Source organism: Chaetura pelagica, unplaced genomic scaffold (genome assembly GCF_000747805.2).
Source record: "Chaetura pelagica isolate M959 unplaced genomic scaffold, ChaPel_1.0 scaffold246, whole genome shotgun sequence".
Classification (NCBI taxonomy): Eukaryota; Metazoa; Chordata; class Aves; order Apodiformes; family Apodidae; genus Chaetura; species Chaetura pelagica.
The window spans coordinates 679,374-695,321 of NW_009953647.1; the positions used below are offsets into that span (position 1 = coordinate 679,374).

The window sequence follows — 15,948 nt, forward strand, 5'->3', positions numbered from 1 at the left end:
TTCCATCTTTCCGGAAAAAAGCAAAACGAGAAAGAGAACGCACACACTTCAACAAAAAAAGGAGCAGTAACCTCTGTTTGAAGAGTAGGAAATCAGCCTGAAAACAAACAGTCTCTCAAAGCCTAAATTCTAGTAGCAAACAGAAAAAAATACAAAAAATAAAATGCATAGTTACATAGTCCAGCCTACCACCTGTCAGTGAATTACAAGAGGCAGATGGTTACCAAAAGGAATCAGGACAGATTTTGTTTCAGTAAAGGATGCTTTCAATATTACTTTACACAAAACTATTCATCACATGCAGTGCAGCTTCTTGATTTTTCCAGCCAGGGAAGGAATTTATTTCTCTGTGCCATGAAGCACAAACTGTATTAATGAAGGCATTAGATCATCATCCATAGCAAGAAGATTAAATAAAGATTAAAACTGCAAGCAACTCCCCAGACTACTTGACAAATAAGTATCTGAAAGAAAAGACTGCAGAAGAACTGTTATGAAGACAGCACATCTACACTCTTTAGTTTTAGAAAATTTAACAACCTTTTGGTTTTGGCTGACATCTACTTAAAAACACGCAGATTTGTGTCTTTTTTAATTCCACACAGTATCATGTGATTGTTTTTATAGCAGCACACAATGTCCTCTAACCTCAAGGTCTCATTAGAAGCTTTTGATTTCCTGAAGTGTTCACTCTCACAGTTCCACCCTGCTGGGCTATAAGCATTTATCATGACAGACTCCAAAAGAGATGTTTGCTCAGCTCTCCCCCTCTTCACTTGCCTTGGAGATCATTTACAATGTTATAAACCATGTCTGTGCAAAGGATGGACCTGCACTTAAACAACATTTCCTTATAGACAAGTAACTGTTTCTTTTAAAAATTGTAATTACTCCTGTCAGCATTGGCTGCAGTTTAATCTTGAAAATAAAAAAATCATGTCTCTCTCCAAACTATCATAGCAGTCCTCAATCTAGCCTCCTCACTTTGCACCTTGCCTCAGCATCACACCTCCTGTCTCCAAGCTGGACATGTACTGATATCCTGAACCTTCTTGGTCTCTAACTGAAAATGCAGAAAAGGAAGTCCATTCAGAGAAACAACCTTCTTTTAAGAAAATGCTACTGAGATGATTGAACAGGGCAGGGTCACTGCTGGGCTGAGCTACAGGACCACATTAGAACAAGGGGCATTTAGGTGACTTGCAAGACATTTGTCCACTCATGCCACATGGCTTTGTTCACTGTGGAGCTAGACAGGACTTAGGGGCACCACAGCACATGACTTGCACACATCTTTATGGGGCAAAAGTAACATTACAGATACAATAAATGGATTTTTGAAGGCCAGCTTGTCAAGAGCTTTTCACTGTGTAGACTTGCAAGCAAAGCAACCTGGAGAAAGATCCAAACACAGCCCTCCATTGCCAACACGAGCCTTCAGCCTCCAGAGACACTCAGATCAGTGCCTACACTGCAGTGGAACAGCTACCACTAAGGTATCCTGTGGAGGCATAGAGCTACTGCCCAACAGGTGTCAAACATATGCCAATACGAGCATGCATAGCTACTTCTGAAGTCACTCATGGTTCAGTTTCAACACCAAAACTGTCACTGTTCATTTCAGACACCAGAGATCAGTTCCCCAAAGGCTCTAACGTTCATTGTTCAGACAGCCAGGCTGCCCTTTCCTAAGCAGTGAGACCAATGTTAGTTCCAAACTGACCTGATTCTTGAAGTGTAGAAAGTGGCCTTAAAAAGCCATCACCTAAAAACACACTGTGCTAATAAGCCAACTTCATCATAAACAAAGGAAATTCTCAGAAATCCTATTCCATTAAATTGTTTTAGAAAGCCATGGGAACATAAGGCTTTGGGAGTTCCTCTCTCTTTCTAGGGTTTCAGGAAGGGAAGCATCCTTCATACACACAAGCTATTTAGGGGAGACTTCACACAGAAAGAAGATGGCACAGGGTTAGGTCATAACACAAGTCTAATGATTATTCCCAATGCTAGTCAGAGCCTGCAAGAGGTTCTGAGAGGGAACCACCACAACTGCATTGCAAAGAATTTCAGTGGTTAATCAGAAAGACAATCTACCACAAAACCAAACAGAATCACAGCCTATTTCCACCAAAGTCTCTTCCAGGCAAGTTGCAGAAGTCATCCCTAGTTGACAGCAGCCATCCATCCAAATCCCGTAAGCCAAGCTAAGTTTACAATGACTCTACTAAACAAAATAATCCCTTGTAGATTATACACTCACACTGTACACACTCAATCCATCATATCTTCTGTGCTTCAGGAATAAGCCTGAGATTAATTTATGACTGACAGATGCTAGAAGCCATAACGAGGTTTATAATTTCAGCAATGTGGAGCAAGGTTTTAGGAGTCACTGAAGTGTTGTTGGTTCCACACCCAAGCTCCCTTCATGCTTTCCTTTGCAGGTTTTATTTCTGCAGACTTGGAGGACATACAGAAGCAGTATGGAAGTGTACGTGTACGTGCTCATTAACAGGAGGACCCATTTTCTCCTTTTTACACCTACTTTCAAAAAGCTATGCAAACAGTGCTGCATTTCACTCTTATGTGACTCTAACTTCATTTTAAAATATATAACTATTTTAAGTTAATGAGGGTGCTTAACTGGCAGCCTCATTTGCAGTTAATGACAACTTCTTTATAATGAGAATTATGCTCTCTGAGGAAAAAAGCTAGAACAGTATGAAACCTCTGTTCTCTAGTAGTCAAACTTCTCACAGTGCATTTGTCTGAACTACCAATTACTACAGAAGTTCTGGTTTGAAACATAGCATTTTCCAGATACAGAGAAAAATGCACTAAAGGTTCATCAGAACCTAGGGAGTTAGTTCAACCTCAGCTCCAAAACAAGTACCCTAATCTCATTTATCAAAAGAAAAATGTAAACTGAGTCTATACCTCAGTTTTCCAGTTGTAGGGCTGTTTTTTTACCTATGCTTTTGAAAGAAGGGCAAAACTATACTCAGCTGAAAATGTGTGCCAGCTAAGAATGACTAGTATGACTCAAAAAAAAAAAAGTACCCCCCCAAACCGTAGGTATTTGTTTATTTTTGAGGTATGGAGACATTTTGTGACTACAGATGACACTGAATTTCCTGTAAGCTGCTTCCTTACGTCATGCATAACACTTTCTCAAAACTCACACTTATTTCCCCTACAGACTCAAGCAGATTCATTTGTGAAGCAAAAGTAGCTTTGCTAGTCAGAGAGCTCCAGATAAAAATCAGTCACACACAAAGAAAATAATAGCAGCAAAAACATAAGCTTCCCACTCATATGCTTCCTCTCTTCTGTTCCTTTCTCCCACCTCTTCTTTCAGATTTGCCCTGTTCTTCACCAGCATCACTATTATCTACATGGGGTTTGTTCTCTCAGGCTAAAAACACCCCCAAGACGTACCAGCAAAGCACCGTTAATGGCATGCACCCCTAACAGCAAAGCCATGTTTTGTGCTTTTGTAAAGCACATACCCTCTTACAAAGTCATCCACACAAGCAGAAGTGCAACTCCGACAGTCGTGCTGCATCACGGCTCAAGAATCATGGTCCCCGTCAAACCCATCTGCACATAAGCCTGTAATAATGCCTGGTGCAATGGGAAATTGCCCTCCATTGTGGTGGCTTTGAAGCAAACAATTTTCTTTTAAGGGTTCCACTGACATTTCTCCCCCAGACTGCAGAACAAGTCACAGATGTGAGCTGTATTCAGCCGCATACAACTCCAGCTGCACACTGGGTGAAGGCCAGAAGCCCTGCATTTAATTCCTGTTAAGTATGCCCAGCCCATCCAGGAGTATTTTCCTGTCCATACAGGTACATACCTGTCCATTGTGGTGGGCAGCGACAATTGTAGGTGTTCACCCCATCCACACATATCCCCCCATTCTGGCAGTTGTGATTTGGGCAGTCGTCAACGTTGTGTCCACAGACGCTGCCTTCGAAACCTGGAAAAGCAGAAATACAGCACAGTGAAATAGGCTTCCAGCCTCCTATGAAGAGAATTCACCCTTCATGCAGCTTCCTCACTTCTTTTCTTCTTAAACCCTTGCCCTGTTAACCTAATCCTGATGAACCACAGCGTAGCACACTGACCAGAGACTTCACTGAATGCCTCTGCTGATAGCACACAGGTCAGATTACAGGGTTAGAACACTACCACTGTACATAGATGGCCATATAAGTTTTCACCACCAGAAAGACAAGGGTATTTTTTCTGTAAGTGACTTATGAGCACTGTCATTCAAAGTAAACGAAGTAAAGGCCAAAAGATTAAGTTTACTATGAGGTAAACCCCGCACTGCCCACAAAGCAGCAGTTAGAGCAGGACAAGTTTTTCCCATGGCAAAAAAAAGTGCCTGGTGTTCACTTCATTAATACCTCAACGTAGTTCATATGCCTTGGCTACGTCAAAGAAAGACCTTCGGTGCTTTGAAAATGAGCTTCCAAATTCCTGATTTGGCCTTCTTCACTGTTAGACAAGTCAGTCAATCAACAAATCAGCCACCTCCCAAGCGATGCTTACACTCTAAGCCCTCACTGAAAAGCAAAAGAAACCAGACACCTTCCCCAATGAAAGAAGTCCAAGGCCCTCATGAATGTAGCCACGCTGGCAAAATACCCTTGCTAGATTTTCCTCTCTTTTAAATTAGGAGAAGTGGGGATATTTGGGAACAAAGTTATCAATAATCCATCTTCCCCTTAATTTACCACCCTGCTGATTTATTTCATGCTTCATTAAATAAACCTGCCATTTATGTTGGGTGAGAGAGCACTACTTATCAAAGCACAAGTGGATGCATGATAATGTGGATGAAGTAAATTATTCCAGAACACATGCATTAATTTAAACCACCAGCTCTGTCTCTTCACTGCTTTGGAATGTAATACTAACACAACACAGTTCTCTCATCCAAAACTATGCTTTAACCCCTCTACTTTTGATGCCCTGTTCCAGACACTTCCATAACATCTGTGTCAAGTCACAGAGGCCCTGTAAGCAACATCTGGTCCAACACAGATCGTGCTGTGTGGCAGAAGAGACAGTCTGCAAAGCTCTGAAGCAGCTTGTCCAGACTACCCCTACTCTCCAGAGATTTGAGATGGTCCATATGCATTCCTATCTCTTGAACTTCTCAGACACTACAGGTAAGAGTCAGAAATTGAGTGCTTTCCCTAAGCTGTATCAAATGCATTAGCATTCATCAGCAGGGTAAGAGACTTGATATTAAAAAAAAAAGAAAGAAAGAAGGCCTGCATTATTACCCTCTCTCTTCAAAGCCCGTCTCATCTTCACCCAAAATCCTGCAAATGTCATGGCAGTAGGGAAGGTTAAAAAGAAGAGGAGATATACCATGGTTAGTCTCAATCCCAATTCATCACAGCAGTGCCATCCTAGCAAAAGGTGCTGAGGAACAAGTATCAAGGCATACGAGTATCAGAACACTATATTTAACTGTATAAAGCTACCATGCATGACAGGGATGTCCTATCAGCTTGTTTTTCAGCTTAAGGAGAATCATCCCACTGACCACAGATAGCATTCATGCCAGCATGGAAAAATGCACCCAGAACCACAAACTCAAAAGGTTTAAGCTCTTGCCCTTTCAGCTGGAATACCTACCCTGCCTTCTAGTAAATAAACTCCTGGCAGCAGGCATTTATTTTAAAACGTCTCAGTATACTGCACAGCAGTTGAAAGTGGCCCAATGATTTTAAATAATAATTTAAAAGCATGGAAATCACCCCAATACTAAAAGCTCACCAAGCCCTTGTACATAGTCACATTTTAATCAGCTGTGTTACCGTCCAAGAGCTGATCCTCAGGCATCTCATGCAAAAGCCCACATGAAAAGGTGTAGGATACTAGTGAGAGTAGAATAGAAACAAATAAGAGCTTACAAAAAAAAAAAGTGATATAGTAAAAGGTTCAAGAGAAATGGCACACTGCCAAGTGTGCTCAGTCAAAATACATTTCCAAGGGAAAGGGAACTGGGAAGGGTTGAAATGGTGAAGATGAAACTATTTTGAGTGCACAGCTGAAGAAAACACAAGTTTCCTTTTTGGTAACTTCCCAGCTCCCAAATTCCCTTTAAATTTGTCTTACTCTGAAGAACAACTTTGGCCTAGTTTCAGAACATCTAAAAGCTGTAAAGGCATGATTTTTTTGTTCCCTTCAAGTTGAGCTTACACCACAATATTGCAATCTGCTTCATTTGTAAGTAAAACTGTCCCAGTGAAGTTTAGCTTTCATCCGTAAACCTGGTCCTTCACAGTCCTGGTTGCTTGGACCAACACACTTATGTTTGAGGACAACAAGCATGAAGTTGCTCTAAGACATGTGAGCTTTTATTAAGCTGGGTCCCAGGATCTGATTTTGCACTTAAATAACCTGACTCTCTTCCAGAAAGCCAGAGAGTTCAGTGTTTTGATGTATTTGGACACCTGACACTGCTTCCTGTCCCTCCCCACCCCGTGCTGGGACTCGCATGTTGTCCTTTTCTTTCTCCCTCCAAAAGAATACTTTGCAATATATATCCTGACTTTTGCTCCCTATCACTGAGCACAGCAAACTAAGGAATGAAAGCCTCAAGGGGGAAAGTGTTCCCACTGCTAACAGCATGTTGTTCCTCCTCTAGTACACAAAGGGATACAAGTAGATAACTTTCCTCTTATATCATTTGAAATCTCCAGCCCATTCCAGAGCACTATATCCAGTTCCCTACAACACTTAACCCTTTGCCTCTTTTCAACCTACAAGTGTCACCTCAGAGACCTTCTGCAGAACCAAGTACGCATGGAGGTGGGAAATGATACCAGATTTAGGGCCTGATGACATGAAATTATGGATCTGGACACAGAGTGCTAAAACTGACCTGCATCATTTTAGCACAGAAGTTTCTGGGTGTCAGGTGCCCAGCAGCAGTTGCCTACATGCAACTCCAACAGCTCAGCTTCTTGACACAGAGGTGAGAAGGGACACTCTACATGAAGAGAGCCAGCTCTACCAGAACGGAGAGCCACACACACAAGGTTCCCCAAGCCTGCCACCATGCAGAACCTCCTATCCCATGGGAAGCAGCTCATCTCTACATCCCAGCAAGCAGAGTCTCCCCACCGGCGGGAATGCAGCGTTTGTCAGAGCCGGTGGATGATGCTCCCCGCTAGGAACTGGCGTGAGGTTACTTCCTCTTCCCAGGAAGTGTTCCAGCTCTCATAAACAGCCTGCTCCAGCCTGACAGATGGTTTCCTGAACAAGCCCTTGGAATTCCCTAGGGTCCTTATCTTAGTTAATGGGTAATTATTTTGATGGATAACAATGAATAATCACTTTCCCAGCTAAGAACTTCCTCTATTGACTTGTTTAACATTCCATTAAAGGTTAGTTGCCAAATGAGCTCCTTTTTTGTCAAATATTTATAACTACGAGCTCATTCTTATATTTAAAGGAGTTCCTAACGCTTCAGGTTAAACGTCTTTCAAAGTAGTTGTAGTAAAAAAAAAAAACAGCTATCTGTTATGATTGACCTAACATGCTCACTTGTCTACAACCTTATCTAAATCAAAGCCCAGAGGAAAAGATATTACACTAGGTAGATAGAAGTTACCTTTCATACAGATGTAACACTGACAGTACATATAACTCTTCACTTAACATTTGCCACCAAACGCTGACCTCTTCTAATACACGACTTCATGAATTAACTAATGTAGGATTTGTTTGTGTAAATCCACAAATAAAATGGGAACCTGAGAATTTAAAATAGCAGCTTGACTACACTGTGGATAAATAGTACTCACACTACTGTAGAAAAAGCTACTATGATGTTATCTCTGGTTTGTAGAATTTCTCCATGTTTTCAAGCTCTCATTCTCATATACCTATATTTACAACTCACAAAATTCACTGAAAAGCAAAGATGAAAACATTTACAGGAAACAAGAACAGACTGTGGGGCCAGTCCAGTATTGACCTAATTATGTTTAAATTGCTGCTTGGGCACAATCAGTTTCTTCAAAGCAGTTTCACAGGTCACAAGAGGCAAAATCATGTAAAAAACTATTCCAGCAGTTCAAGAGGTAATTGTCTCCTGCCTCTACACCCATAGCACTGAGCTATGGTAACATCCTAAGGCAGTTCAGAAGGAAGGGCCAGAGCAATTCCATTTATAGTCACAATATCATCGGCATTGCTCCAACTCAAGAGAAGGCGTCTGAAGAGGAATTTCAAGTCCATATTCTTGGCACTCTCTTCCAGATGACCAGGCCTTGTTCACATCTTCCCTGGGTGTAACAGACCACCACTTCTCTTCACTCTGTTGACCTCTCCTTCCCAGAGAGAACCTTTTGCAGCATTTCAGAAATGTGTTGCTGCATACTTGACTGTAAGGGAGAAGAAATGGCTGGGTGCCTTGCCTTTATCAAAGAGTTTAATGCAAGCATTTTGGCCTCTCTGACCTCTTTTTTTGCTGTTTTTCAAATGACTAGTTTTAAAATAACAGAAAGCTAGAAAAACAACATGGCCAACTTAAACAAATACAGGAAATAAAGAAGTGAAGGCTCTCAAAGCTGTATTAACTCACCCCCACCATATACATTGTGTAACAAGTCCAAAAAAGCAGCAAATAATCCAAAACGTGTGTGAGCAGTGTGGGTGTGTAACTGTTACTATAGTAATCATATTTTCATTTCCTGACCATAGTTTAGACAGCCCACACACTTGTCTAAGGGAAAATGTGCTCCTACCCAGTCTTGTGCCCCTGTAAGAGAGTCATGAAAGCAAACTGTCTTATCAGCTTCACAGGATCAAGTCCTTCAAACTTTATCTTCCTCTCCTCTTCCTCCCACCACAATGCTCCTGCATGAGATCTTAAACTCTCTAAACAGGCCTAAGAAAATTCTGAATGTCAGACTAAGCCTGTTAACCCAGAACTACTTGGTTTACAGTTTCCTTTTTAAAAGATGCACAGCAAAAAAGCAATAAATTCCCTGAGAGCAACTGTTCGTTAAGATATGGCATTTTCAAGGACCCTGTATACTGCACAAGCACTGTTTCTTCAAGCATATCTAGAAATGCTTGCTTTCACACAAAAATAAATGATACATCCTTCTATTTTAAGATTAACTTTCCTAATTCTTCCAAGTCACATGCTTGCTCAGACAACCCAGGAGGTTACTGTGCAGGCACTAGCTAAGTTTGGCAATGTACATTTAAGCTCATTGGAACCAACACTTCAAGACAAAGGTCTCCAAAAAGAGAGTATCCTTCACAAGTCAAGTTCTAAATGCTCTTTCCACACAGATCTATGACTCCAGATGATCCTCATGAGAACACAGTCACTTTACATTCATCCTAAACAGTATATGGCACATACCCTCTTCCACATAAATAATAACAGAGAAATGCTTAAGGGAAGAGAGTTTACTTTTCTAGATTACCACACACCAAGTGTTCATGTGCCAAACTGCAATACACTTAAGTAGGAAGTCTAGTCAAAAGTGTTTCCAAACAATCAGTTTCCCATGGACTGAATTACTCAGTAAAAACATATCAGCCTAAAAAAAACCTGATATACAAAGACAAACGGATCAGGAGGAGCAGGGCAGGATGAGACCACCAGGGTCCCAACCAGGTGACATATGGTCATTTTTAGAGAGAGGTGCCTTGGTGACTGGAGCCCAGCTTGACACACAAAACCACTACAGCCCATGACCCTGAATAAGTACATCATCCTTGCTGTGGATGAACTCAGGGCAGCTAACAGCATCAGAAAACAAGCAAGCATAATTTATCTGGAGGCATCACAGGGCAAACAGGGTGTGGTGAGTTGGAAATGATATCTTGTAAGATTTGCAGGAATTGGAGGAGAAAAAGGGAATAGTACTATGTTTTAACAGTGAAGACTGACAAGGGAAATGATAAATGTTCACCTTCATTTAAACACTGTGGCCTTTAATGACACAAAACCATGTATTTATAGGGGTTTATGCTCATGGAATTTGGCATTCTAAACAGGCCATTAGAAGATATCACTCTAATCTCCTTAAACCTACCTGGTCTCACCTATTTGATTATCTGCCTCTACTTGGTTTCCAAACAAGTGTGTAATTTCTAGCCTTCTTCTTTCTTCCCTTCCACATTATGAAATCCTGACTCTCAGAAATTAACATCCCAGCAGAGCTTTCTGCTTTGTTGAGATTTCTCCCTTCAGCTTTACATTTCCCTAACATCACACAGAAACTCCAAGAGGAGTTGTCAGAAGAACAGAGACAGGAATGCAGCGATAAGACTACAAAACCAAGCGCTTTGAAGCAGCATCATTTACCTGGCAGACAGTTGCACTCAAAGGTGAAGTCACTTGTTTGGTGACAAGTTCCTCCATTCATACAGGGTGAAGGGGAGCATGGCACGTAGAGGCTCTCGCAGCGATGCCCTGTATAGCCTGGCTTGCACTGGCACCGGTATGAGCCGGGCAAATTGACACAGGTCCCACCATGCTGACAGAGGCCTGGTGTGGCACATTCATTCACATCTATCTCGCACTTCTGGCCAGTGTAGCCAGACAGACAGAGGCAGGAGAACTTATTTCCAGATACAGTACAGGTACTTCCATTGGCACAAGGCTGAGACGTACAGGCATCGATCCACTGGCAATCCTTTCCTGTAGGAGCAAGGCAGAGCACTCCATTAATAACAAGTTATCTCTAAGGAAAATACTCTTCCCTCCATGCTACCACAAAATGATTGGTGTGCTAAATCTTAAAATTATGACAGGAAAATTTATGCTTGCATTTTATGGTATTATATTTGGAATTAAAATCAATTTGCTGGTTACAGTACAAAGTAATAGAGAATGTTGTGATTTATAAAAATAACCCATGATCTTAAATCATGCTACACATTGACAGTAACTCCTCTTTCATTCTTGAATAGAACATGGAAGAAGTGAGCTTCCATGCTTCCCCTCAGGCACCCAATTATAGTTTTCCCATAGAAGATTATGCTGGCCAAAATTCCTTCATTTTTTTTCTGGAAGGTAGACTGGACTTGAAGTGCAACAGCCACTCCAGAGTAGCTTCTGCAGACAGTTTTCCCATGTGGATCAACCCGCTAGATCTAAATGTTTTTCCGCTTGCGTGTAAAGGGTAGGAAGTTTTGACTCCTTATCCCCTTATGCTTTTTTTGGTCATGAAGTCACTCAGACTTCTTCTCATTTCCTGTGCTGGAGCTAGTACATCTGTAAGCGCATTACGACCACCCCAGAACATCCCATTCACAGAGGAGGGAGTCAGAAGGTACAAAGGCAGAACCCCACCTGTGTAACCTGGAGGACAGACACACTCGTACGTTTCCTGGCCGTGGGGATGACAAGTTCCTCCATTCAAGCAGGGCTGGGACACATAGCAGAGGTGAGATTCTGAGTATTGACAATCCTCTCCTGTGAACCCTGGAGCACATTTGCAGGTAGGCTTTCCTATCAAAGATGTGGTTTCACAAGTTCCCCCATTCTTACAGGTATTGCTTTCGCAGGGGTTTCTGTACTGACAGTAATCTCCAAGAAAGCCTTCCCGACACCTGCAAAAGAGAAGAAATTACTCATGGCACATACACCTGAAGCCTTGCTGTCCTGGGAAGATACCAGGAATTAAGTCCCATCACCACAGCAAGTCTTGGAATTTGCCATAATTTGCCATAACTAGTGGCAACACTAGCAGTCCAAAGTGCTAACGTCATAGATATAACAGGGCCTTCCTCTGGGACTGTCCCGAATGAGACCACTGGAAACTCAAGTTCTGATTGTGAAATGGCTCATTGCAAAATAACTAAATAAATGCCGCATAAATTCAGAGTTAGTTACATCAAATGCAGAAACGTCTTCTCAAACTTCCCTTCAAAACTTCAGTAAAACCTTAAGTGGTAAAGAACTGCTGAGTAACAATTCATTCCTTGCACTTACTCACACCCTAATAAGCATTTGTTTTGAGAAGGAAATGAAGCCGTTTCACTAACAGGTATTACCATGAGGCATTCTCCATCTTCCCATGTGTCTATAAACCTTGTACACATGCAGTGTCTGAGGGCCTGAAGATCTGTAGCAGATTTTTTCCTCCAGAACACTCCCGTGAGACAGGAATACTCTGTTATCTTCATGTTAATAAGTGCATCTGGGACTGTGACATGCTGAAGCCTGCACTCGGCAAGCAGTGCAAGCCCTGAAGTCAGGTCTCCCACGCCCCTGGTTAGCACCCGAACGACAAGGTCGTCGTTCCTCTGTCTCCCACAGAAAAACGAGTACACACACGCTATCTGCAGCTAGGGCAATATTTTATACAAAGCTCTGTGATCGCAGAATAATTGCAGTTATTTCTCTCTAACCTAAACTTATGTCAATACAGTCTGACTACACTTGTCAGCTGTAATCCATCTTTTAACTGGCCTTTGTACTATGCATTTTCCATTTAACTTTCAGCAATACAGGACCCAGGGAAGAAACTCTGCAAAACCCCATCTTCGTGTTACCCACAGATCCATTTGCTTTTTTTAGGTAGCAGAAAGCTGAAAGAGTATATGCTGGATACAAATAACACCTAACACACAGAACAGGACTGTCCACTTGCTGTTTTTTCTATAGTGCACAGCTGCATGCTGTAACGGGTAAGTAACCCAAGACACACACACAGACAACAATGTATTTCACTGCAAAAATTTCAAATGTGAACATTAACTGCTTTGTTCCACAACAGGATAGGTGCAATTATTAAATCACTGAGACAAATCCAAAGGGAGAAAATTCCCTTTGGATACAGAAGGAAACACACAAAGTCTCCAGCCAGACCCAAACCAAGAACATGACACTGAATAAATTGCCTTTTCCTCATGATTAAAAGCTACCACCTAAGTGAAGAGGCCTTAAAACTTAGCTTAAAATCAAGGATCAGCCATGAAGCCGTGTTGTAGTCTGAATACTACTACAGAGATCTGCCTCTGTTCCTAAGCTAGTCAAAACTCCTATCAATGAGTAACAATGGAAAACATTAATGCTGCTCAAACACACAGGTAAAAGAGAACTCAAGTTCTGGATAGAGAGCAGTAACACTGCTTAACAAGGCAGTCACCATGCAAAGTGCGTTTTAAGTGCTGAGATGTTATACATCTAGAAACAAAACACATGTACAGCATCCTCCCCAAAACAGGAGGCAAACTTGCTCTGGGGGCTTCTAACAGTCAGCTGAACAGGAATTCCTAGCATGACAATTTGGACAGGGATATTTTAGTTGTACAAACAGCAAGTATCAAGTAGGAGTAAATGAGGTTACGCTACACCTGATACTTGCATGGCACCATTACTGGACCATTACATCAGTTCTGGCGTCTGCCTTTTAAAAGGGAAGAGCCAAAACAAACTCAAAGAAGACAACAACAATGATTAATAGAAAACTCTTGACACAACAAAAAGCTCAGGTGGCTCAGACTACTAATCAAAGGGAAAAGTGAGGGAGACAGTTAATCAAAAGCTCCAAGTACCCACAAAGAAACCCAGAGTTAACAAAAAGTCCCCATCTAGAAAGCACAGTGACAACAGCACTGAGCAGTTAAAAGTTTAAGCTAGATAAATTCAAATTAGAAATAGGGCATTTTCAGACCCAGGCTTATAGACAGTCTCTCAGCAGTGGAGAGAAACTACTGGAACAACGTATTTAAGGTTGCAGTGGAATTTCTCCATCACTCATGCTTGTTTAAAAGAACAGCAGGATTGGCTGTTTCAGAGAGAGTATGCACGCTAGTTCAAACACAGCTATTCTGAGAGCTTATTATCCCAGTTACGCAAGGGGTCATTACTAGATGACCACAACTGTTTTTTCTCATGTTAAAATTTATTAACTAGCTGTAGCTGTATGTCTGATGCAGGAAAGTCATATAATAGATGTGCATAATTGTAATTTACCATTCCCCACACCCAAATTAGGCTCCTTTCACCATTCCTTAATGCTTTCAATTTCAGAGCCAAGAACAGACATGAAAGAGTTTTTGCAGGGCAAGGCAGGATTAATAAAGTTGCAGAAAGCAACTCCTGAGACCGTACCGTTTGCAAACTACTCCCTGCCCCTTGTGCCATCCTTGGTAGAACAGCTGAAGGCCATTGCTCAGTGTGAGCCCCTGCCAGCCCCTGCCACCCCACACGAGGCAATCGTCAGGAAATTTGGGCCTAAACCACACTAGTTCTATAGATTTCTAACATCCCAACTCCCTCCTTGATACGGATGAGAAATCAGTCCAAACACCAGCGGGCTACAGCACGGCTGTGTAGGAGCTTGATCACATAGAAATCTGGCACCCAGCAAAGACAGCTGTGCCAGAAGTTGGAGGACTGCTCGACTCCCACGGCATTCAAGCCTGCACACGGTGCACTGGCTAGCTCTGCTCAGAGACCGTCTGGGTAACTACAATTAAATCATGTTTCTCAACATCTATATGCAGCTGATGAACATGTAAAGTCAAATTGAACTTCAGTCCCAGAAGGCTTAAAAAAATTTCATTGCAGGGATTTCTTCTGGTTTCACTGCCACCCATGAGAGGAGGGTTTGGCAGCGTGGCCGCCTTCAGTGTCAGCAGTACAACAAGCTCCTCAGACTAACAGCAGCAAGCACAGGCCATGCACTTGCAGTTCTCTGCACCGTGAAAGAAAGAGCAACAAACCATAACTTCACAAAACCCCACCTAGGGCATCTCATCAGGCAAACAAGAGACCCTACACCACCACCATCACTCCAACAACTACAAAATAAACCAAACCATACATAAAGATAAATCCTAAAGTGACTTTTTTCATTGAAAGGCTGCAAAACCAGATGAAAAGTCTAGAGGAACATCCCGTGTTTTGTCCACAGGCCAAGAAACGACCAAAATAACACCTGCTCTCCCACCTCCCAACACTCAAGGATACTGGAAGGTGCACTTCACTGTTGCCCCTAGCTAACAGGGAGGAGGGAGCCTAAACACTGACCAAGAGTATTACCAATATAATTTAAAAGGGAAGCTGAGACCTCTGCTCTAAGATGACACTAGCAACCATCTCCCACAAATGGCCCAGCATTTTGTACACAAATGTTCTGGTATGAAGTTGAAGAGAGCTCCAAGACCAGGCTTGTTCTGGTATCTTCTGAGGCTAATCAGAAAAACATGAGGGAGTACTCCAGCAGGGAACGGCAGAAGCTCTTTTAACTTTAGCTCTTTATATTTGGAAGGACAAAGCCTTGCAGAATATGCCATAGGGAAGGTGCCCGCCTGGGGAAAGATGTTAAGTCAGCTATACAGTCCTTGTACCCACCATTTTGTCCTTCTCCTAGAGAAGGACTTGGCCACACAGTTATGTAGTTTTCCCCTACAGCAATTCAGTGCAATCATTTCTGAATGTTAAAGAACAAAACACCTACAGTCCAGACTTTCAACCATGTCCCCTGTCATCAACATTTCTAGGCACAAATACTAGTAATTTAGTTCTAAATGTTGGTGTAGACAAAACTGCAAATATTTGCCCAATTCATGTTTGGCACCGCACTGTTTCTCTAAAAATAGAGACAAACACTCAAAAAGCGGGGTCTAAGTCCAGGCTTCTTTAGAGGATATGATTATCCCCAACAGCAACTCCAGCTTCCCACCACCCCTGTGCTGCTCTCATCCCAAGCTGCTCTTCAGGAGAAGAAAAAAAAACACTAAAAAAAAAATGGCACTTGTCTACAGAGCAGCTTAAAATTGTAGCAGCTTGTGTCAGCTCCAAATGACATGCTCAGAACAGGAAACTGAATCTTTTCCAAATAAAGGCCACTGTTTCTCCTCAGTTTTCCATCTAACACTCAGAAACAGAAACAGGAAGATAAAGTTTGTTCTGGCACTTTATGGAAGCACATG

At 42.0% G+C, this 15,948-nt stretch overlaps 1 protein-coding gene across 1 annotated transcript in view; it reads right to left on the bottom strand.

Moving 5' to 3' along the window:
* Nucleotides 1–15,948, bottom strand: part of NOTCH2 (notch 2) — a 77,164-nt gene that overhangs the window by 52,999 nt on the left and 8,217 nt on the right. The window contains exons 3-5 of the mRNA XM_009999914.1: nt 11,354–11,613; nt 10,364–10,699; nt 3,863–3,985 (exon numbers count right to left, since the gene is read on the bottom strand). Of these exons, the coding sequence (XP_009998216.1) occupies nt 3,863–3,985; nt 10,364–10,699; nt 11,354–11,613 (719 nt within the window). The remainder of the gene's footprint in view (nt 1–3,862; nt 3,986–10,363; nt 10,700–11,353; nt 11,614–15,948) is intronic.